The sequence below is a fragment of the Rhinolophus hipposideros genome, assembly GCF_964194185.1.
Source record: "Rhinolophus hipposideros genome assembly, chromosome: 7".
Classification (NCBI taxonomy): domain Eukaryota; kingdom Metazoa; phylum Chordata; class Mammalia; order Chiroptera; family Rhinolophidae; genus Rhinolophus; species Rhinolophus hipposideros.
The window spans coordinates 91497011-91519684 of record NC_138053.1 but is presented as its reverse complement, the minus strand read 5'-3'; the positions used below and the strand labels follow the sequence as shown (position 1 = coordinate 91519684).

Sequence of the window (22674 nt, the reverse complement as noted above, 5' to 3'; positions counted from 1 at the left end):
TTTTTCTCTGGTCACTTTTCTTACACTCTCAATTTCTTTAGCTAATTGCATTTATATAACTCTCAATTTTTTGTTTTTTAAAACTCCTTATTTTGAAATAATCTCGGACTCACAGAAAAGTGGTAAAAACAGTACCAAAAACTCCTGTACTCCCTTTACCTAGCTTCCCCGATGTCACATGTCATGTCATATGACCCTTGTTCAGTGGTCAAAACCCAGAAACCAACCTGGAGGCAGTGTTGTTTGGGACCAAGCCAGCCCTTATTTTGGAGACTTTGCTCCAGTGTGTTTTTCTGGTTCTGAATCTAGTCCAGCACCCATGGTATTTAGTTTTCTCCAGTCTGTCATAGTTCCAACACCCGTTCTTGTTTTCCATGAGCCTGACACTTTTGAGGTATTTCTGGTCCTTTATGTGTAAGACGTCCCCTAACTTGGGTTTATCTAATGCTGTCTGCTGATTAAATAGGACTTAAGCATTTTTGGCAAGAACGCCACAGAAGCAACCTTGTACCCTTGTCAGTCCTTCATATTGGGACACTGGAGGGTGCTGAGATGTGTCAATGCTGGTGGTGATGACCTCGGCCGCCTGGTTCAAGTGGTGTCTGCAGTGTTTTCTCACTGTAAAGTTACCGTTTATCTCTTTATAAGTAATAAATACCTTGTGAGAGAGAGATACCTTGAAATGCAAATGCTGTTTCTCATCCTGCCTTTTCCCACTCGTCTTAGCATGCACCCATGGTTCTTACCTGCAGCTGCTGCTACTGTGGTGTTTGCCTGCCGGTGATTTTCTGTTTTCCTCTTTTCTTTAAGCTTATTAACTGGAATTCTGCAAGGAAGAGTGGTCCCCCTGCCTCATGTATTTATTCAATTATTTAGATCAGTGTTGAGTCACAGGTATTTCCTTCTGTGGGCCAGAATCCAAGACCGTCATTATTTATTTTGTTGCTCAAATTGTTCCAGCTTTGGCCGTTGGGAACTCCTTCAGGTTGGCCTCTGTGGACTTTGAACACACCCCCATCATTTTTGGTGTACTTCCTTGCTTTCTGGCAGAACAAGATGCTCCTGGCTATCTCGTGTTTTCTCTGCTGCAGTCCTAGATCAGCCGTTTCTCCAAGAAGCCCTGGTTCCTTTTATCGGAGAGTAGTATTAAAAACGAAGACTGGTGCTAGGTGGGCTCATTGCTACACGGTGCCATGACTTGTAGATCTTCTCAGCAGACGTGTATGTCTACACACGTGTACACTCATAGCCTATCTCCTCCTCTGTCTCTCTGTGAATATGTGTACATATGCGTATACCATGTTTCCCCGGAAAAAAAATATATATATAACATGAGTTCATACTAAAACCTCTGACTCCTATCAAACAATACCGGCTTCATTCTTAGCCTTTGGCCTTCCTTCTTGTAACCTTTTTCTCTGGCAGTGAGACACCTGCATCTCATTATCCAAAATATACTTATTTGTTCAGTCCTAGTATAAAAGCCCATGTTTTTTCCTCTTTGGAAATTGAATATTTTCTTCACCTAAAATGACCTTAAAAGACTTACTCCATCTGATCTCATTGCTAACCCACACCCCTATGAGACACAAGCTTACAGTTTTCTTTGTCTCCGGTTTTACAGGATACATTCAAAATACTGCTTTTCACTGCCACTTCGATGAGTTCTCTTCTCCCCCCCCCCCAGTATGTCCTATTCTTCCTTTGTGATACGTCTGTGTTCGTCTGCTACGGTGTGTACCTTCCATTCTGAGTGCACCCACTCCCTCTCCTAGCTGATTGTAATTATTTATTTGGGGAGCATGGGACACATAACCATGGTTCCGAGAGTCAACACTCAGTTTTCTTACATATACACATCTCTCCTGGTTTCTTCCCAGCACCCTTTGCCTTTGGTTCTCCCAGGTAAACATTACATTATGTCTTTAAAAGCGCTGTCTTCGGCAGTGGTTCTTCTCTTTGTGACATTTTTAATTCTATGTCCAGCCATCAAATGACAAGAGTAAAAACATATCAAAAATACCAAAACACAAAATTTCTTATTTTCCTTCTCAGACTCCACTTTTTAATTTCTACATTGTATATCCTATTCTGCCAAATGCCTAAAGTGTTTGTCTTTAACCCACCCCATTCAGTCAGTTTTCATGCTTTCTTTCCTTGCAAAGCTCGGTTCCATCTGTTCTAGATTGAGATCAATTCCTTTTCTAGGTCCTGGTCATTTAAATCGCAGACTGTTGTCATTGTTTCCTGACCACCTTTCCTACTTGATAATATTCTCACACTGCAGATAGATTCGTCCCACCCATTCTTTAACTCCTCAGTTATTTGTGATGATTTTCTTTCTGGTTATAGTACATTATCACCTTCCTTAAAACTTCTGCCCATTTTTTCACCTCTTTTCTCCTTCCTTCTACCCTCAACGGTCACGGTTCCCACCAAACTTTTCTTCCTGCAGTCTGCCGAGGTCACCCTTAGACTTTCTCACTTGAAATTGACTTAGACTCTTAGATTAGCAGCCCTACTACCAACGTAGAAATAAACAGCAGGGTTCAAAACTTGTTTCTGGGAAACTTTTGCCAGTTGTTCGAACTTTCTCCCTTTTCTCTTTCTACTCAACTGTTTTCCCATCCCTTTCACGTATAACATCAGCATTCAGTTGGTTCCATGGTTGTCAGTCCAATGTGTTAGATTATCATCACTCCTTCCAGGTTGGGGTCATGTGGTGTCTTTACTTGGTGTAATTTATCTTACTTTGTAAAGTGCCGTATTAGATAGTAAACATTCTGTAATCTCACACTGCATGAACAGAGGAAGGAGGGGATGAGAAAAGCTTCCTTCCTTTATTCCCTTATTTCGGCTGTGCTACATTTCTGACAGATGTAAACTTGAAATTGGAAGAGGGCAGTCACTGGGGAAATTTCCCATATATCTTAGCCAAAATATTTTACTCATTCTTAAACATCATTCTTTTCCTCTTTAATAGAGAACATATATTTCACTAAAAATAATTAATTTCCCTGACAGCCCTTTTTTTATTATTATTTTTAATTAATGGTCCTTGCTTGGCAGTCTGTATTTTTGGAAAGAGGCAAAGTGAAATATTTAATAAAGGTTGTAGTAAACGAAACCTTAGAATGTCAATTAACTTGATTTCCTTTAGGACATAATTTTTACTGCTTTTTTTGCCAACAAGAGAGAAGATTATTTATTTAGTAATAAAGTTTTCTGGCATAAAAAATGTTCTGTGCAGAATTCTGCCTCTTGCTCTGTCCCGGCATAAGTACGCCATCTGGATTTGCTGTGGGACCTTCTACAGGGAAAAACAACCTTAAGCTTTGCTTTTGGTGTTTTAAGAAGAACATGAGGCCTGATGTGGGCCCATAAATGCCACCTCCTACTTTGTGTCTGTTTGCCGTAGGGAGGTAGCAGTGCCTCACACAGCTTTCTTTGGGTGCCCTGGATTTAGTCTCTTCTTTTTTGTAGTTGTTCATTGTCTTACACTTAGAAAGAAACTGGAAGTCTCTGCTACTTCCACAGTTTTTAGTTGGAGAATTTTTAAAATTGACTTTGCAACAAACGTGAGGCAGTGGAGGGAGAGCCAAGTTTAACTTTTTTTTAAACTAAGAAACTCAAAAAGACAACATTTTTCTTAGCAAATGAAAACAACACAAATACAATCATTTATTCTATCAGGTATAAATGATAAAGCAGGAATGAGAAGTTATTAATAAAAAGAACTTAAGAAGGCAGTGCATGATTCCGCTAAGGTAAGTGCAGGCTTCTACAAATAACACCCTCTCAGAAAACGTCTAGGTACCTGAGGGCCAGGTACAGCTTGGGATCTGTAAAGAGCATTCCAGGTGATTGCCCCAAAGCAGGGGACAGGCCATCACAGTCACGTTTGGCGAGCGCTCTTTGCTTCTTGAATTAATGAGAAACGAGATTGTGTAAGCTTCCCATGGAAGTTGAAAAGTCAGGCTAATGATGGTTAAATACTGGTGGATATTCTCCTGCGAAGCCATTGTGCTGTGTGAGACAGGGAGAGAACACATGGCAACTTTGAAATGAAGAGCAGGAATTTATGTCGGCTAAAGAGAATGTCCAATTTCTGTAAAGGACAAAAGTGAGCTTTTGAGATGCTTTACTTAAAACGCCCACACGAGTCACAAGTAAGGATATTTATTTTCACTTGTGTGGCTGCTGCTTGTAAGGAAGAATGAAGATACGTTTCTAATAAGTGAGGAGTGGCATTGTAGCACAGTGAGGTAACCAGTTGGCTGTGGACTGAGTTACGTTTCTTTTTGCTATCAAGTCACATCAGCAGGCTCTGTGTGTTGTATGTCTCAGAGAAGACCTCCTCCCAAACACTCACAGAGCCCCTGTCAGAAAGCCTGGCGTGGGTCCGTCAGCTGACATTTCACGGAGTAAGGAAGTCGCAGCTTTGGCCAGTGGAGGGAGGAGAAGCTTCTGGCTCCCAGTGCGCCCTCAAAATTTTCTTGAGCTCCAATTAGAGTCACTGTGGTAGAATGTGATCCAGGGCGCCTGGATATTCCCCCATGTGAACGCCAACTGTAAAGCAGAGCTGAGAAGCAGGCAGAGGGAGCAGCCATCCACCTCCACCGTCTCTTGGCGCCCCTGGCTGGGCCCCGGGGCCCACGTCCCCGCCTGTGTCGGCCCCAGCCTGCTGCTGAGCGCACGTTGTGCCGCGCTATCTGATTTTGCTGAAGAGTGGCTCACCCTGGCTGCTCGCAGGCACAGATAGGGCAGGGAGCTGAGCCTTCAGCCTCTAGCCAGCTCTGCACGCACCATGCCAAACGGACTTAAGCCCGTTGATCCACTGGACTCACTGTCGTCCGTCAGCTCCATGAGCTCAGCCTACCGCAGCAGCGGGCAGCCGGGCACCTGCAAGTACTGGATCCTGGACCTAGGTACCCCTGCCCCTCCCACCCGCCGCCTTCTGATGTCGTTCAGGGTTCAGGTGGCCACTGGGACGCCTGCTGTGTGCTTTTCCTCTGCAGCGTTGTGTGTGACACTGACGTGGGCTGTCTGCCTAGTGAGAGGGGCTGCGTGGGGGTGTTTTGTGGGGAGCTCTAGGAATGGGTTGAGAAACGGGGGACTATGCTCTGTGCAGTCAGATGTTGATTGCTCTGTTGTACGGCACTTTCAATATATGGGGACCACTTTCCGTTATCCCTTTTTTCTTGTGAATGGCATGTAAACAGTCTAAAGTAATCTAAGCTGCAAAATGCCTTCTTAGGATTTGAGTTGGTCTTGTGTCTGTTTCCGGTTTAATTTTGTTGGGGGGTTTTCAGACTGTTCAAGAAAATGGCAGTGTCCTGCATTTGCATTTAGATTCTCTGGTTCCTTCTCTTAAAGACTGCAGTCATGTAATAAAACAATATGAAGTTATATGGGGGCAAGGGTCTCTAACCACCTGTATATTTCAGGGGAGCGTGTGTGTGCCAGGCTCTGGCTTTATACGCAGAACTGGAGTCAAGACAAGAAACCATAATTCCTGCAAAGTAGATATGTTTTCCTCCATTTGAGGAAAAGGCAGTAATCGGATGATACAAAAGAATGAAGTGAGGGAAGAAATGAGGTGTGTGGGTTCTACTGAACCCCTGCAACGTTCCAGAGGAGGCTGGCTTTCCAGCAGTAACCTCTGACGTCTGGCCAGACTGTACTGCCATTAAAATGACTTTCTCACAGGCTGTCGCCGACATACCAGCAGGGATGGCTTCTACCACAATTTCAGTCCTGACCTGCTGCACTTTTAATGTTTGCCTTCACTTTCTGCAGCGGAAGGAAAGAGCCAAAGGGATCTGGTGAAACCTAGGCACTTCCAGTTTATTATGAGCTCAATAGAGAAGTGTTAAGGTTGAGGGATCTACCAAAGAAGGGGTTTCAGAGCAGCATGGAGGCGCAGAAAATGTGCTTTGGGCATGTGAAGGGGAAGTGGCACTGTTTACATGTCTGTCCCTGAAATACCAGAGGAAAACAACAAAATTATCTCTGATTGATGGGCCCCGAAGGAGGTAGGTGTTGGCTTTCTGAATATGAAATTTGCTGGTATGAACATTGTTTTTCATAACATTTCTCATATCTTTTCGTTCACAAGGCTATCAAAGCATTTTTAAAAGTCACTGACCATAGCATTTTTCATATTTATGTTAATTGTTCAAGAATAGCTTCCTTCATGGATGTGTCCAAGCTGGACGGGTTCATTCGTGACACCTCACTAGGAATTCTGCACTGGGCGGGGGAAAGTAGATGTTCCTTAGCTCTACTGAAAATAAGAAAGCCTGTGCAAAGAACAATTGATTAACATCCAAAGTCTAGTTTAAAGTCTCAGCCACTCAGTAGCTCTGGGTCTCTAGCAAATCACCTTCTCTCTCTGAATTTTTTTTGTCTGCAAAATGGGAATAACAATAGAGCACCCCTCTCTGTGTATCATAAACATCCCCAACGTTTAGCCCAAAATATTTTAATAAGCAATTTTCCTAAAAAGGAATAGATTTTAAGAAGACATAGCATTCTTCTTACAGAGGGAATTTTGAATCCTAGCCGTATTTTAGCTCCTTAGGAATTCTTGTGAAGGGTCGTTATTAAACTTTTTAAACACTAGAGGATCGTCATGCTATTATATTGTTTGGTTTCCCCCAGGTACATTTTTGTTCTGGCAGTTCTCAAACTGTAATGGAAACTGTAGGTGATGTTATCCAAGCTTTCACCACAAAATTTTTAAGCTAACGAATTTGGGAAGAAATTGGTGTCCACTGGGATTTTCATGAAAAACAAAAAACAAAAAAACTAATCTCTTTACAGTAAATGGTAGATGAGAGAAACCAAAACTCTAGTTTAATTTTTTTTAAAACTGGAGAAACATGACTATCATTCTCTTTCCAAACCTTCATAGTAATTCCAAGACAATTTCCTAAACACCATTTTATATGAGTGATATTTTAGTACTATCTGATTCCACTTATTAAATTGATTACGGGGGTATAAATATGCATACATGTGTATATATGTACATATGTATCATATTTGAAAAAGAAAAAAATGACTTTAATATCCCATAAATAAATCCCAAAGTAACTTTAAAATACCCAGTAAATCATAGAGAGTGATTATAAAGCCTTTCTTTATACCCACAAGCAATCTGGGGGTTCATTTATGGGAATACCTTGGGAAAAGGCAATTTTTCTGCTTTCTGACATTTTCAGAGGCATGTTCTCCTCGTCCAGTGTGAATTAGTCTTGCTCAGAATCATCTACATGGAAGCCTGTTTTTATTCACAGACATTGCCATTCCCAGTAACACACAGCCATAAGCCTGGCGAGTTTTACTGCTAAGTAATTGTGAGGAAAAGAACTTAAGAGAGGGTAAGGTCAAGAAGAACTATAAATTACCTTTTAAGAGGGTTCCAATGAGAGAGCCCAGTTATACTGATAAGATAGTGGAACTGTAAAATTTGTTCTCGTTCTGAAATAAGTCTACCCTTTTATAGGACATATGGAATCTGTTCCAGTGCTGGCTGTGGCCCCCTGAGTAAGGAAAACATAACGCAGTGAACAGACGTTAAACAGACCTTTACACAGAGTGAGCTAACTGTGTGCCTTATCATTCTTGAACTCTTTTCAAGTTTTTTTTTTCTTTTGTGATGAGAAATGTGGATTCTCACCAGTGCAATTTTTGTTTTTATAACTTGAAGGGAAACATTGCCAAGACCAGACTTAGCAAAGAGACGTTTCTTTGCTGCAACGCACAGTATGCGCCCCTTCTGAAGGGGTGCAAGCAGGTGACCAGCAGGGCCACTGGCTTGGATGTTGCCTGAGCCCAGGACAGTCGGTTTTCTGAGAGGGAACGAAAACCACACAAGCACCCAGGACACTGTTGCCACTGGGACACTGGGGGTTCACACAAGTCACTGTCTCACATAATTCTTGTTCTGGCAGCCTTTTCTATTGAGTCTGTTTAAGACACAATATGCATAACACAGTGGGAATGGTGTGTGACAGACGCCAGGCCACGTCTCCTCGGCTCGGCTCACTTCTGCCAGGGTGGCCCTGGCTAAATCCTTGCGACCTCACTCAGTTTCCTCATCTGCAAAAATAAAAAGTATGCTAACTATGGTTATTATGTCCTCCAAAAACTACAGTAACATGTTCTTTCTCTTAAGTGAACTGCAGTTTTAAAATAATTTTGTTTTCTCATTTTTCACTGATCAAAGATGTATTTAGTTATCACTCTGAGCTTATGATAACAATTTTTGGGGAGCAGAGGGGAATGTTACACTGGAAATGCATATATATTTCCAGCCAAAAAGTGAAGAAACTTCAATTTATTTGGCCTAATTTGAATATAAAAGTTTGAAATATTAAACCTTTTTGAAGTTAACAGTACAAAGGCTGAAACATCCCCTCAAAGTGCCCTGGAAACCGGAAGGTCCCAGGTTAGAGCCTGCAGAGCAGTGGCCTTTCCTCGTTCTGGAATTCTTTCTTCTCCCCAGACTAGGAGCAGCTGTGATTTCCCAAGGGGATGTGCTCTAAGTATATCCCTTTAGCTAGGCTTCAGGGGGGACACAAATTTATGGCTTTTTACTGGGAAGAATTTCCTCCAGGTGCTCAAAGTTGGCCTTGGGCTGAGTGAGCAAGTCCATAAAGCCAGTGCCGTCTGCCTGGGAGCCCTGGGTAATGAGCCGTGGAATTCATCCATGGGGGCTCCCTCTATTTCCTCTTTCCCTCTACAAGGGCTGGAGGGAAGGGGGTGGGGAGGAACCACAGTCCACAGGCTCCTAGTCGTGTTTCTTACAGTTCTCACCTAAAAACCATACAAATCTGAACGAAGTGCGTCACCCCAAAATATGTAGTTGCTCTGAATCTATATGCTAATTGTAAAAAATAATATTGGAAAATTGACAGACACATGGAGCAGCAGAGAAAAAAACAACAGTCATAGGCAACTGCTGAAAGTATTTGGACATGTTTTCTTCTAGTATTTTTATATGTGAAATGATACATTTTTATTTACACTTAAGTTTTGACTATATGAAATCATCTCAGTCCTTTCTATTGTCTATTTTCTCACATGCACAGTTGAAGAAAGTTTCTATTGTTACACTGTGTTAAAATTAATAACAATTCATATTATGATCATGGAGCTACCCGTTAGCAGCGTGAAAAGACTAGAGTTGTTCCCCTCAGGATACAGCCTCTGAAAAACTTCTGGAACAAAGTTTATAGCCCTGAGGCAACTCGTCTCCCCTTTTATCTCTTAAAGCTGATGGATTACTGGAAGAAGTAGCCCAATGGCCCAGAGCCCCTGTGAAGTTGAATAAGGAGTCTTTAATAACAAGAAGCAAATGTGCTTATTGTGATGTAGAACTAAAAAGTGAATGTTTTTCCTTTGTCTTTCTCCAGCTGGAAGGAAAGCCAGCACACTGCGCCTACCCCAGCCATTCTCCACCCCCACGCCCCAGGCCGAGGCTGTTTGGTTATTGCCTGGCAGAGCTTCCCTCGCAGGCCGTGGCAGTGCCGTTCTGTCACAGGGGGGCACTAATTAAAGCCAAGGACAGGATTTGTGCGTTAATTGGCATTCATAGCAGAGGCCTGCTTTTCATTCCCTTTGTCTCCGAGCCTGCTTTGTTCCTTCCTGAAGTAGTAGCTGCAGGCACCCGTGCCCTCCTTCCTTCTCACTTGGTCACCCAGCTGCCTGAAGAGCACCGACTGGGGACCGCTTACTGGTGAAGGGGTGTGTCGCTTCTTAGAAGCTGCCCTGTCCTGGCCACCGGCTCCCCTCCTGAGGCCTGGTATTCAGCTCCCATGTTGGATACGTGAATAACCAAAAGCAGTGGCTCCAACCCTCTTCTTTTTGCTTTTTGGATCTTGTTGTTTTAGTATGTGATACCCTGGAAAGAGAGTGGGCCGGCAGTCCTCAAGAAATTACAAAATCATAACTTGAGAAATAAAATTCAATGCCATTCAGTTCTGGTAGGGGAGTAGAGGGAAGGGGGCCAGATGTCATAAAATCAAACTAGAGGAGGTTATGGGATTGCAACCCTTATTAAGCCTGTGCTGCTGGAAGTACAATGCAGAATGCACACTCACACAGTGGGCTTTTTGCCTCCTCAGCTGTGTGTTTAACATTTTAATCCCGTTTTGAAGTGCTTAGCTTTAATTAGAGCAGCATTTTGCTTTTGGTAGAGGTGTTACTGAAATATAATTGTGAAAGGAATTCCTAATTGGTTAGGGCTTTTTGTTTCTTTGTTTTTGAACCAAACCACCAGGGACCCTAGAATATAAAGTACTAGATATTTGCTTTGCGGTTTTGGGGTAGGGGGAAGGAGGGGGGGATCGTCGTTTCCTGATTCTCCACAGCTGTAACTCTTTCTAAACTAATATTCCATCCCTTGAGACTGAAACTCCAACTAACCTGCCGGGTAGATGATGTGAAGAGTGATACAGCTTGGCAAGTTCACTGCAGAACATTCCAAGGCCAGTTTGTTTCTTTCTTTCCCTTAATGCTATATAAAAATGAGTATATGGCTCTATGAAATGAGTTATGTGGCTCTATGAAAACATTTATAAGTTTGTGTGGTTTATAGCACATTGTGGTTTGGTATGTTCTTACGCAATTCATGCATTTTCTAGAATGTAGGAAAAAGACTTTGCATGTTGGCACTCTGAATCTGGTCTTAATTTTTAAAAATAATAAATTTATATATGAATGAAGAGAAATCTATCACCACCTGAAATAAATCGGTCATATAGTTTAAACGTCTAACTGCAGAATGTTCTTTTAAACCATTTTGCAGGGAGATGTCTCTGTGTTCATTTAAAGACATTTCCAACTTTAAAAATCTACAAATTGGCCCCTAAAAAAATCTTTAGTTTCCTCTTGAAGAAGGTAGCTTAAGTTATTTCATTTTTTTCAACAGTAATAAGGAGACATTAACCAAAAGCATAAATATTCATTGTGAAGGATGTAGTACCAAATGGAAGCCTCCTTTAAAGATCAGAACTTTCACTGCCAGCACTTTGTGTCAAATGTTAGGAATAATTGTGCCCACGAGTTAAACATTTGCATTTCTTGGCAGTGTTAGACCCTTGGGGAGTGTTGTGTGGGCACCCGTGATTGCCCGTTCCCCCGAAATTAACTTTCTGTTCCCTTAAAGGATGATTATTCAGGACAATAATAAACACTGTATTGCCTTGGAAATGACTTCCTAGATGAAGAAATTAAGAATCAACACGTTATTTTATCACAGAGCAACCTCGTTATCCCTAAGTCAGCGGTGCACTAAATACTCAGTAGTCTGGTAAACACACGGGATTTGTTTTGTAATAATCTCTCTTTAAATGATACTAATCTTCAGTAATTTTGTGCAGAGAGCAGCCATTTGACTTCTTGGCAACACAGAGGGTCTCAGCCTCTGGAAAAGGCAAATGAATAGAGGAGCATTCAGAAGTTTTCCTGGTTTCTGAGCCTTTAAGCAGAGCCAGGCCAAGAGCAAGACGTCGTTAATTGCCTGCGTGGTGGAGCCTGGTGGCTGTGTAGTCAGTCATAGGCTGCGCCCTCTCCTGCAGAGCTTCCGGGAAGCAGCCTAGACTTGGGCTTACACCTTTTATCTCATCATGCGGGAGGGGGAAGTGGAGCCACGTGAGGTGTCAAAGGACCCTCTTCCCCCTCTGCCTCTGCTCTCAGTGGGGATCGTGCCAAGCACCAGTTCCTGCCACTGCCCAGGACTTCAGTGGGGCAGTGCCACCCCACCCGGGGGCTCGGTGTGGGCGGCGGGGCCACTCTCCGTGTGAGTGCTGATGCTACCTGTCCAGTGGTGACACTGAAGCTGCCAGTGTAGCTCACGCATCAGGAGTGTGGGGCCACGTTGGGAAGCGTCAGAAAGCTCTGGCGTACATGCCCGCAGCTTGCAGGGTTTGTGTGTGCTTCTGGTCTCATTTTTATGTAATTTTTTGAAAAGGTGTCTTTCCTTCAGCAAGGATATCTTGAAACACCTGCTTTTGTTCTTATGTAGAAGGCAGGTATGAGCCCATCTCTCCTCCCAGCCATCACCGTGCCTTGGGAATTTCTTTTCCTTTTGTGACAGTTTGGACTTTTGGTTGCAGAAAAAGCCTGCCGTTCATCCCCCAGAAATCTTTTTCAAGGGCGAGCTCCCATAAAAAGCAGAGAAATGGGCCCTGTCATTCCAAGGAGACAGGAATGTGGGCTAGAAGCTCTCCTTGAACAAAGCCAGTGTTTGTCCCAGGCAGAAAGGGATCACGTTAAAAAGTAAGTGCCAACGTAAGCCGAGTTTAAAAAGAAGAGAACTTCTGACAGCGTACTCACGTTTCACAACAGTGTGGTTTTAACAGTGTGTGGACGTCTTCACCCGGAGCAGCTGACCCACGTGTGCCTGGGTTTCCCTGCCCCACCCCTCGAAGTGGGTATCAGGGAGGCAGGTCAGCCCACAGCAGTGCCGGGGGAGGGCGCCTCTGTCTCTGCGGGGGCCTGTCTGCCTCCTGTGCAGCGGCCTCCCCACTGTTCCGGGAACAAGGCATGGCCGCTTCCAAGCTCGTCATTTCCAGAAGCCAGCAGCCTGGCGATGGACCGCGGCCAGTCGTGGATCGCTTGTACCTCGAGCGAGTTTGCGTTCCTGATCCCGCAGATGAGCCGGGTCCTGTTTCGTTCGGGCCAGGATAACTCATTTCAGCAGATTTGTATTAAATTCCTTAGGTTGATCAAGACTATCCCATTCTTTGTGTGATCCACAATCAGTAAGGACTCTTTTCTTCATTCTTTCATTTCTGAGGTGTTTCCAGATTTCCACTTTGGCAACACGCGATATCCTGTACATCTGGTTAGCCAAGCAAAGGATGATGGCATCTGCTTTCATTTTTATTTAATTTCTTTACATTTCTTTATTGGAAATGGAAGTGGTGAAATTCAAATGGAGAAAGACCTTTAAAACGAGATCGTTTCCTGACCAGGAATTCTGACAGGTTAGCGTTTCCCTCACAAGAATGAGTTTCAGAGGAAAAACGATGCTTGAAGTTTTGCGTTTGTTGACATAGCCATATTTTCCAGTGATTTTGTAATGTTTTAAGTGTTTTCAGAAACCACAGTAAGAATAAACAGCATTTAGAGATTCTCTGAGAGTCTGCAGAGCAAGTTTGCACATGCGGCTTCTGTTGGCCTGTCCTGTAGGTTAGATGGACGTTACAAGCCTAGTATCTCTGGACCTCCTCCCTGTAGGTGCTGTTGAGAAGACTCTTCTCTTTTCACAACAAGACTCCCTACTAGTGCACAAAACAGGGAAACTCTGTGTGTGTGTGTGTGTGTATGCACGCATATGACCATACTCATGCCTTCAACCTTCACGAAAAGGTAGAGCAATTGTTTCTAATGGAGTCCAGTTGTTTCTAGTTGAGTCTGTTTTAACTAATGCCAGTGATTTCATTGTGTTCTTGCATTCGGGGTCCTGGAGGGCAGCTGCTAGTGAAGGGCTCCCTTGTGAATTCGCGGAAGAGGGCTGCACAGGGATCGGTGGATATGTTGGTCACTTATGTGCATTTTCTCAGGCAGCAAAACACATATGTTCTTCATTACAGCGTGAGCCATGCGCCATGCTATGCTGGACCTCTGGTTGTATGTAGGGATTATTTAAAACAAAACAAAACAAAAAAAATGAACTGGGGGATTTATCTTTCTCCTTCATGTTTTCTGTGTTCTCTTCATATCTGAAAGCAAATACAAAGTTCACATTTTTGCATTAAGGACCCTCTGTACACGAAATTGTGGAATGTGTAAAACTTGCATCTAATGCTCTCTTGCCACATTTTCAGTCATTATTACTATCCTGCAAACGCATGCCCAGTGCCGATGTACAGCTTCTAACTTTTAGAGTCTTGCCTGTGTTAACACAAATTTGCAATAAAAGTCAAATTGAGAAAGGTTTCAGATACTTATTCACAAATAGAATATAGATTTAAATTTGGAACAATATGCTAAAAATACTTGCTCCTGTATTCTGAACCACCACCAAAAGTATAACCACCTCACTGGGCAGGTTGGTGTCCTCTTCATTACCTAAAATTCCCCAAGTAATACTTACCCAGCTTCGACTTACTCATCATCCTCGTTGATCGCTACACCTGGCCTGTGAAGGTGATGGTAATTAGTGTGTGACATGAAGAGAGGAGGTGATCCCTGGAAATGCATCTGGAAGGGTAATTTACAGACTAGCTCACTTTTTTATGTGATCATCAAGACAATTCCTAGTGTGTTATGGTCTATTTTTTTTCTTTACTCCAAAAAAAAAAAAAAGGTTACCTTGATTTCAAAAGCAGGGGGTTAAAATCCAGTTTGAAAAGCATAGAGATGACACTCAGAAAATTTTGCTCTAGAATATTTGAACCAACCCAGTCAGCAATCAGAAGTCAGCAATCAGAAGCTAACCAATTACTCGTACTTTGCTTTGTAAATAATTTATAGCTCTCATTTCCACATGTACATTACAACCTTCATGGTATGGCAGAAGAATTTCCTAAGTAAAAACGTGACTTGCTGCATTGAATTCTTCACATGACAGAGGTTCGCAGAACTGTCATAGGCTGGTACCCCTGATTAAACCCTGCCCCGTCTGCTCTGACATAGTCTGATGGAATTCTCTTCAGACTTGAGAAGCATCTGTCCCAAAGTGCCCTTGAACTGTCTTTCTCTAGCACATGGCAATAACTGCTACATAACATTTCTCTAAGTCGTCACAACTGGGATTGTCAGTCAGCACTTTCCCGGGAAAGCGTGCCGGGCTCTGCTTGTCCTGGTTAGAGCACAGGTATCAGGATATCACCACATTGTTCATTTGGTGTATGTTGTTGAACGCCCACAATGGACAGAAAGAGGGGAGTCTCTTTCTTTAAAACGAACCATCTAAAACCATTCTGTGGAGGGGAATTAGAAATGTGAGACGGCTTTGATTGGAATGTCCCCCGGTGCTGAATAGACGCGTCTGTGTGGCGGTCGTGCCTCGTCAGACGTGACGTGGCCCATGTGTGCACGTTCGGACGACAGAATGTGCAGTGCGGGACGCCTGTCCCAGCAAACTGCAGTGACGAGTGAAGCATTGTGACACCAGCCATCCGGAGAAGTCAGGCCTTCCCGTCCCAGCTGTCCATTCTTCCAGCTATCGGCCTGGACGTGCTGTCTTCCCAACGGGTCCTCACACATCGACCTCCCAGCTCTACTTTGTCCTGCTTTCTTCCTTGTCTTTTTCAGTTTCTTCTTCTCTGCAAAAATGGAAGCATTTGCCTCATGTTTGTGTTAGGCTATCGGTTTACAAAGACCTTTTTTGTTCCTTTCTCCCAGCAGCCTGGTGAGGAATTTGTCATTTCACAATCAGGAAACGGAAGGCCTTGTAAGATACCCACGCCCAGTGCATGACCACCAGGGCGGGATTGAACCCGGCCCCGTTGCTTTTGAGGGACCGTTAATCTGTCAAGTTCACTTTAAGGTAAAGGCAGGCTTTCAACGCTAGAGGGACAGCAAGAACAAAACAGCAAAAACCTCTGCCCGCCTGGGGCCTGTCTGCTGTGGAAACAGCGAAATGGAGGAAATGCATTGATTTTGGTGAGACATATTCAAATTCAGGGGCTGGAGTTTGTAATGCCGTATACAACCATCCTCGGCAGTCCGGTTTTTACTCCAGAACACTTATAAACATCTTTAAGACTTTACTGTTCTGAAAATGAGGAGAGGCTTAAAATGAAATGTGATCCTTCTTAGTCTGCCATTAGCAGGATATGGACCCTATTCCTTTTTTTTCTTACATTTTTTTTTTTATTATTAAAAAGTGCTTTATTAACCACAGATGTCTCAAATTTACTGACTGGGACTAGAAGGCAATTTCTCTTCTCCTGGCAATTTTAGTGTTGTGTGTATTCACATGCAGTTCTTTCCTGTGTGGGGCCGAGGGTCAGGGCTCCAGCTTTCCCGTCCTTTCTGTAGCGTTTTCATTATTGTAAGAAGAAATCTAGTGTGGACTTTGTGTGCACTCACTTCAGCCAAGATGCAATCTCCTTGGGGGTGGTTTTCCCCCTCAAAATAAGGAGAAATCAACTGTAATTGATTTGTCTCTCTTAGGGCTTCCGGCAGATGACAGATGACTTTCTGACACGTTTGAGCATCTTTGTAAATGGTGCAGTGTGCTGGTAGTGTCTCTTTAAGTTGAAGTTTACTTTGTCTCCTTAATAAGGGACAAGTTATTAAAAGTTATTAAAAAAATAGAAACAAAAGGAAGCTGTTCATTAGGCTGCTCCATTCATCCTTCATACATCTGAAAATGATTTTAAGTATGTCTGAGACACCATGCTAGGCCTGTGATTACAAAAATGATGAAAGCAAAGCCCTGTTTTCTGGGTACCATGGTTTGCAGATATACAACTTAGTGGGTTCTGTATGACCAGGGAGTCCTGGAGAAGGTTGCCTCAACCATCCCACATTTGTAAATAGTACTTTGCAGTTTGTAAAGCTGGTTCATTTCCATTGTTTCCTGTGATCCTATTATAACCCTGTGAGATGAGGAAATTCACATGCCAAAGTGTTGCCCTCGGGTCACAGCTGTTGAGTGGGAGAACCAGGCTCAAATTCAAACCCTCTGACAAGTCCAGACTTCCTTCTGGCATCCTAATGGATCTTCCATCTGGACCTGAAATCAATGGAGTTTCCCCAAGCCGAAAAGAGGAGAACACGCATTCCCAAACAAAGCACGTTGTGAACTGAAGGCATTCTTGTGAGTGTGAAAGTTACTGTCCTGAAAAGCACAGTACTGAGTGTTGAGTCTTTCCTTCTTCCAAAAAGGGAGGGAGTTGAGGGGAAGCTGGGAGACTGGAACAAATGCAGTTTGTCTGGGTGACAAATGAGTTTTCATCGTATTTCTCAGGTCGGTTCGGTCCTGCACCCTCTTCCTGCCCCCATGCCCACACCACATGTGATGGGTGCTCTCCACGTGCACAGCACCCCCACCCGGCTCCTCGCCTGGCTCTGCCTTGCGAGAAAGCATCACATAGTGCAGGTCGTGACAAGAATAGCCTTGATCTGTTCTGAATTCCCATGTGTACATAAATATTCCTCAAACTTGACAAAGTAGATAGTACTTGTAGCTCTCCTCAAAACTGATTGGGGTATACCTCAAGTCAGGGCGTTACCACTCACGTGGTCGGCTTAAGTCATCAGACAGTAGCTTCGGCGGGGAAGTCGCCTGTAGCCGGCCATCAACTCACTCACCCTTTCATCATTTATTAAGCGTATACTTATTAGGCTCTAAGGTTGTGCCAGACAGCCTGCTGGCAGTGGGGCCTGTGGTTGTAAACAAACCAGACCCAGCTCCCGCCATTGTGAAGCCTGCAGTCGAGGGCACGGTCGGCTTGCGACCTTGACAGTTACCCAGCTGGGAAGGTACTGTCCTGAAACGGTTCTACAGAGCTCTGGCCCTGAGTAGGCTCTCCATGCAGGGATGGCTGCTGTTACCGGCCTGAGCCAGAGGCGAGGCCTCAGAGGCAGGGGCTGCCCAGCAGCGTTTAGGCCTGGGCAGGACGCCACAGACACTGCACGTCACAGCCCTCCGGGGCTCTTCTGGGGAAGGCAGCATGCGGGCAGTCTGGAAGCTCTTCCCAAGGAGACTTTCTGAAGCTCTGTGATTCCTGTGTGGTTTACACTTACCTTAGGCCCAGTAACATTGAAGGCCTTAATTCTACTCGATTCTATTAGGACGTGTTTAATTTGAAATTTGCAACAGAGCAGTTTGTCTAGTGGGCAAAGTCTGTTCTTCAGATAGCCAAAAATAATAGCAGGCACTTTATTTCTTTCTGTTGGTGATTGCATTAAATTTAACTAACTCTTAAGTTTTTAAAATTCATGGCTTATGCATAATGTCAGTTCAGTAAGGGGGATATACGGGACTAGGACAATCCATTGATCTGGGCAAAAGGAATTTGTGTATTCAAAAGAAAAAAATACAATTTATTGTGTTCTCGGAGAGTGTCAAAAGCATGAAGAATTGAACATTACTGTTAAAAACAAAGTAGAAAGAAAAGGAGCCATTTATCTGTTTTGCTTTTGGTTATTTTTTTCATCAGTCACCAGAATTGTGCCTGATGTATATCAGATCTGCACTAGAAAAAAAAATACCTGCTGATCTGAGAGACAAATGAAGAAAGTTCTCCATTTTCAGACTTCTGAAATGAAATGGTTTTTCAAGATACTAAAAATTTGACAAAATTCCCTTCTTAGCTTATAATCGCTGCTAGCATTTTTCTAAGTCATAAATATTCCAGTAAAGTGAAATAATGTCACTTAAGTCGTCTGATAAATCGCAGCTCAGGAAGAGACCTGCATTTCTCTTTAGTGCATCTGTGTGTCGGCAGCACTCCCGAGCTCCGACCTGGGGCAGCTTGCCCGCTTCCTCGGCCTGAGATGGACTGGCCGTGGCCATGTGGATGATGCTTGACCTGCCAAGTGAGGAGCTGATCTCTTTTGAACTTCCCCAAATGGAAAGAAGCAAATCCTATGAGCCCACAGAGAGAAGCTAGCAAACGATGTCTCTAGTTATTTTTCTTTTTTGAACCAATTTGTGCAACTGCCAGCTCCCTTCCCAAGGAAGTTAGAACGCCCTGAGAATCATCTTCCTCAAGCCAGTGGGTCCCCAAAGCATTACTGATGGACTGCATGCAGGTCCTTCTCTCCGACCTGCTAAGGCCTACTGGGTCTGCTGGCCGGTGGACGGGTGACTGTCCCACATTCCTGCTCACACTCCCCAGGAGCTCTGTCACTTGCTGTAACCCTGCCAGTTTGGGTGGACAGAGAGACTGTCAGAATTCATGGTAGGCGTCCTCTTTTCACTTAGGATTCATATTGTGTATTGTATTGCTCCCTGCCAAATTCCCCCAAATTCTCACTGTTGGCCACAGGAACCCAGGTGAAATTCATGTGTTGGCTTAGGAGGTGTTCCCTATTAGTTCTAATGCGTGACTATTCTGCTTACAAATGTGAAGACCTGTAATTCATTTTATTGAAGTATGGGGGGCCTTGGTCGTTTTCCTGGTACAAGACATAGCCAAGCTCCATTTGTGACACCTCATCCCATCTTGGCTGGTTCAGGATATCTCCCGACAGCCACCTGTGAGCCACCTTCACAGTTCTTTGTCTTGTGCAGTTATTCAACTGAGTGGATATCCGTCGAAGAAATGACTGCTCTTAAAATATGGCCTGGGAATGAGCTTGCTCTGTTTTAGTAGGCTGGAGATTTCTAATGTTTCAGTTTGGTACTTAGTAAGCACCTACTGTATGTGAGGCCACAGGAGGACATCCAGTAAAAAGGCTGAGGAGGCCCCTGCCCCCATAGAGCTTACGTTCTCTGCTGCGTAGGTTTCAGGCCCAGCTCATTCAAAGGCCGCAGCGCCACCACCTCCGGGAAGCCCTCTGATCCTCCACCTGATTCCCTTTCCTCTCAGCCTCTAACTGGGTCAGTGCTCACTTCCAGTTCGTGTCCATTCTTGCCTGTGTGATAGTCATGTGGTTCCAGGAAACACTATGTGGTGAACCCCATGAGTGAAGGAAGTCAGTTTTATTCATCTCTGTCCACTGGCAAGTACAGGGCTGGGCTCTGTGTCACAGCACATTAAGTGACTGTGAAATATGTCACCGTGTCTTGCTAATAGTTGGTATTTAAAACTTTCGTTGAATAATTGGTCCTCTGGCATGTGGATTCTCCAAACCACCTCCTCTTCCTTTTGTGCTTCCTGTCGTCAAGAAGGAAGGAAGTACACCAAGAGTTCCTGAGGTGAGGCCAGTGTCTACTTCATTGGCCCTTTGTCAGCAGCGGAGAATGTCCCTCAGAAGTACTTACTATGTGAATATTGTCAGCTCGACGGTGTCACTCTCTCCTACCTCGTCCAGATGGTGCCTGAGGAAAATGAGACTGATGTGGAAATGTTCTAGCAACTCTCCTTTAAAAACAAATAAACATGTATAAACATATACACATATACATACATGTACACATATGCCCAGACATACCGAGGGGAAAAGGTTATTACTCTTAAACAGGATGCTCTGTTGATTAGTTTTGAACCCAAGTTGGCCTATAAGAAAAATCTAGACTTTTAAGGAGAGATCCTGCTTGAAATGCCTCATCTGTTTGTGGAAGATTACACCCTCTCCATGCGAGGCTTGGGCCAGGCAAGGGAGGGGACAGCAATTAGACGGGTCCACTGTCTAGTCCAGGCGTCTGGGTCTGGAGTGGGAAGCTGCTGTTGACTCTCTTACATATAATCACAGGATTGGGAGGAATTAACTCTCGGGCTTTTTAACTGCATCACATAATGGCCTCCAGGCCTCAGAGGCAAATACAGCTAACACAGGTGCCTGTCTAAAGGAATCTTTTCAAAGACTAATTTTAATTCATTATTAAGACTTCAAAAGATTTCAGAAAATGACAGGCATAGTGATTGCGCTTCCTCCTTCCATTTCCCAAAGTCGAGCATTTACCTCGTCTCACTGTGGTGGAGCGCCGAGCCGCGTGCTTGGGACCGAGGCCCAGGCCACTGGCACGGATTTTAGTTTGTAAAGTCACGCCTCGTAGCTCCGCGGGTCTGTGGAGTGTCAGCTGTTACCTGGCTTTCTTCACATACCCTTTTTCTCCTGAAAACTTATCGACTCAGGGTTGACTGTTTTTAAGATCCAATGAAGACATTCATTTGGATATATTTTCTGTAGAGCCTCCTCACATTTCTGTTTATTACTGTGTATGTGTTTGTGTGCGGGGGGGTGGGAGGTAATTATTGCTGGTATTTACTACAGCGTGTGAATTTTGCTGAGGTTGACAGCAGAGGTGCCACACACCTGTGTCACTCCAGAATCTGGCTGTGCACTAGGGGCCATGGCTGGGTCCCCCAGTAAGCCCCTCAGCTTTGTCCTTTTCCCACTGTTTGCCCCTGACACGGAACTTTGAGGAGGGTGCCTTTTGTCACCAGGTCAGCCCTACTGATTTGTACACATGCGCGCATGCACACATACGTATATATGTTTACTCATTGAGTTGTACTTTTATTCACTGAGACGGAGTAAGTCAGACTAATACATTTATCCAACAGGATTCTTAACTTCTTTTAAGTTCTTCTGTTCACCAAGAAACGGGTGAGAGTAATTTAAGCACTCTGTCCTTGATGTCAGTGATACCCTAGCTGGTAATGCCTTTTAAATCTGTGTGAAGGTGATAGTGGACTTGAGGATTGCTGACTTGGGGGCTTGGGGAGGGGCAGGAGAGCTTGGGGACAATCGTCCAGCGTGTGCCTGAGGGGTGGGGCCTTCTCCGGTGGTGTTTGTGCCCTGTAGGGTTAGCCAGCAGGCACGGGTGCCAGCCGTCCACCGCGTACCACTCACAATGGGCGGTGCTAAGGCTGGGTAGCAAAATGGCACCGCTTGGACACTGGGAGGGTCTGTGTGCCATTCAGTCACTCTTGCTGTCTCTCTCCTGTCCCCAGACTCGCTGTCCGTCTCCAGTAACGATGCCAGCCCGCCTGCCTCGGTGGCCTCCCTTCAACCCCACATGATGGGGGCCCAGAGCTCCCCGGGCCCCAAACGCCCGGGCAACACCCTGCGCAAGTGGCTGACGAGCCCTGTGCGGCGGCTGAGCAGCGGCAAGGCCGACGGGCACGTGAAGAAGCTGGCGCACAAGCACAAGAAGAGCAGGGAGGTCCGCAAGAGCGCGGACGCTGGCTCGCAGAAGGACTCGGACGACAGTGCGGCCACCCCGCAGGACGAGACTGTAGAAGAGGTCAGAGCAGCTCAGCCAGAGTGGGTCAGGCCTACGAGGCCACCCCCGGACCCGCGGGTGTGGTCTCTTCTGGTTGTCGAAGTAGTTTCTGGTCTTGTGCCTCCTGGCATTTGGTTCTGTTTTGCGTATGTCCCTGGAAGTGGCTGGGAGCCCGTTGGCTTCCCTGTGAGCAGGCTCTGCATTCAGTGGGGACGAGCCCTCAGGGTAGCAGGGCCAGGGCCCGCGTGTTGCTTCTCATAAAGAAATCCCGACCGTGAGCTTTCTTCCCAAGGCCTGGACACCCCACCCCGGCCCTGCTCCAGAAGGAAGTGGGTGCTGTGCCCGCTCAGCCCACCCCTCCTCACGTGTGCCACGGGTGGGCGAGGCCAGGAGGTGCTGGCCCTGCTGCGGGAGATTTGAGCAGCCCCTGAGGTTTGCACTAACCCTCGGTGGCAATACATTAGAGGGACAGCACCAGTTTTGGACGGAAGGACTAGAGGAATGTTTGTTTGCGTCCCCCACTTACTCCCCGACTGCCCTCCCTTCCTGCTCACATCTTGTCCTGAGTAGAAAATATCCAATCCATTTACTTTGCTAACTTAGTAGTGAACATTGGATTATTCCCATGTCATCAAAGATAAATGTATGTAGGTCAGTCTGGAATTTTAAAAATTTCCTTGGGGGAGCGGCGGGCTTTAGATTATACTTTAAACAAAATTCCTTCCTGACCCCCAAGGTGTGCTGACAGCACGGGTGGTGTCAGTGAGGGGCCCACAGAGTTTTTCACTTAGACCCCGCCCAGATCCTCCATAGGCACAAAAGGCCGAAAAAGGCAGACGCAGAGAAAGGACGAGATCTGTATATTT

General features: G+C 44.8%; 1 protein-coding gene across 4 annotated transcripts in view; it reads left to right on the top strand.

Moving 5' to 3' along the window:
• Nucleotides 1-22674, top strand: part of TRIO (trio Rho guanine nucleotide exchange factor) — a gene marked incomplete at its 5' end in the record, with an annotated part of 321447 nt that overhangs the window by 257505 nt on the left and 41268 nt on the right. For all 4 annotated transcript variants that reach the window (XM_081053954.1, XM_081053955.1, XM_081053957.1 and 1 more), the window contains one exon: nucleotides 21537-21829. In XM_081053954.1, the coding sequence (XP_080910080.1) occupies nucleotides 21537-21829 (293 nt within the window). The remainder of the gene's footprint in view (nucleotides 1-21536; nucleotides 21830-22674) is intronic.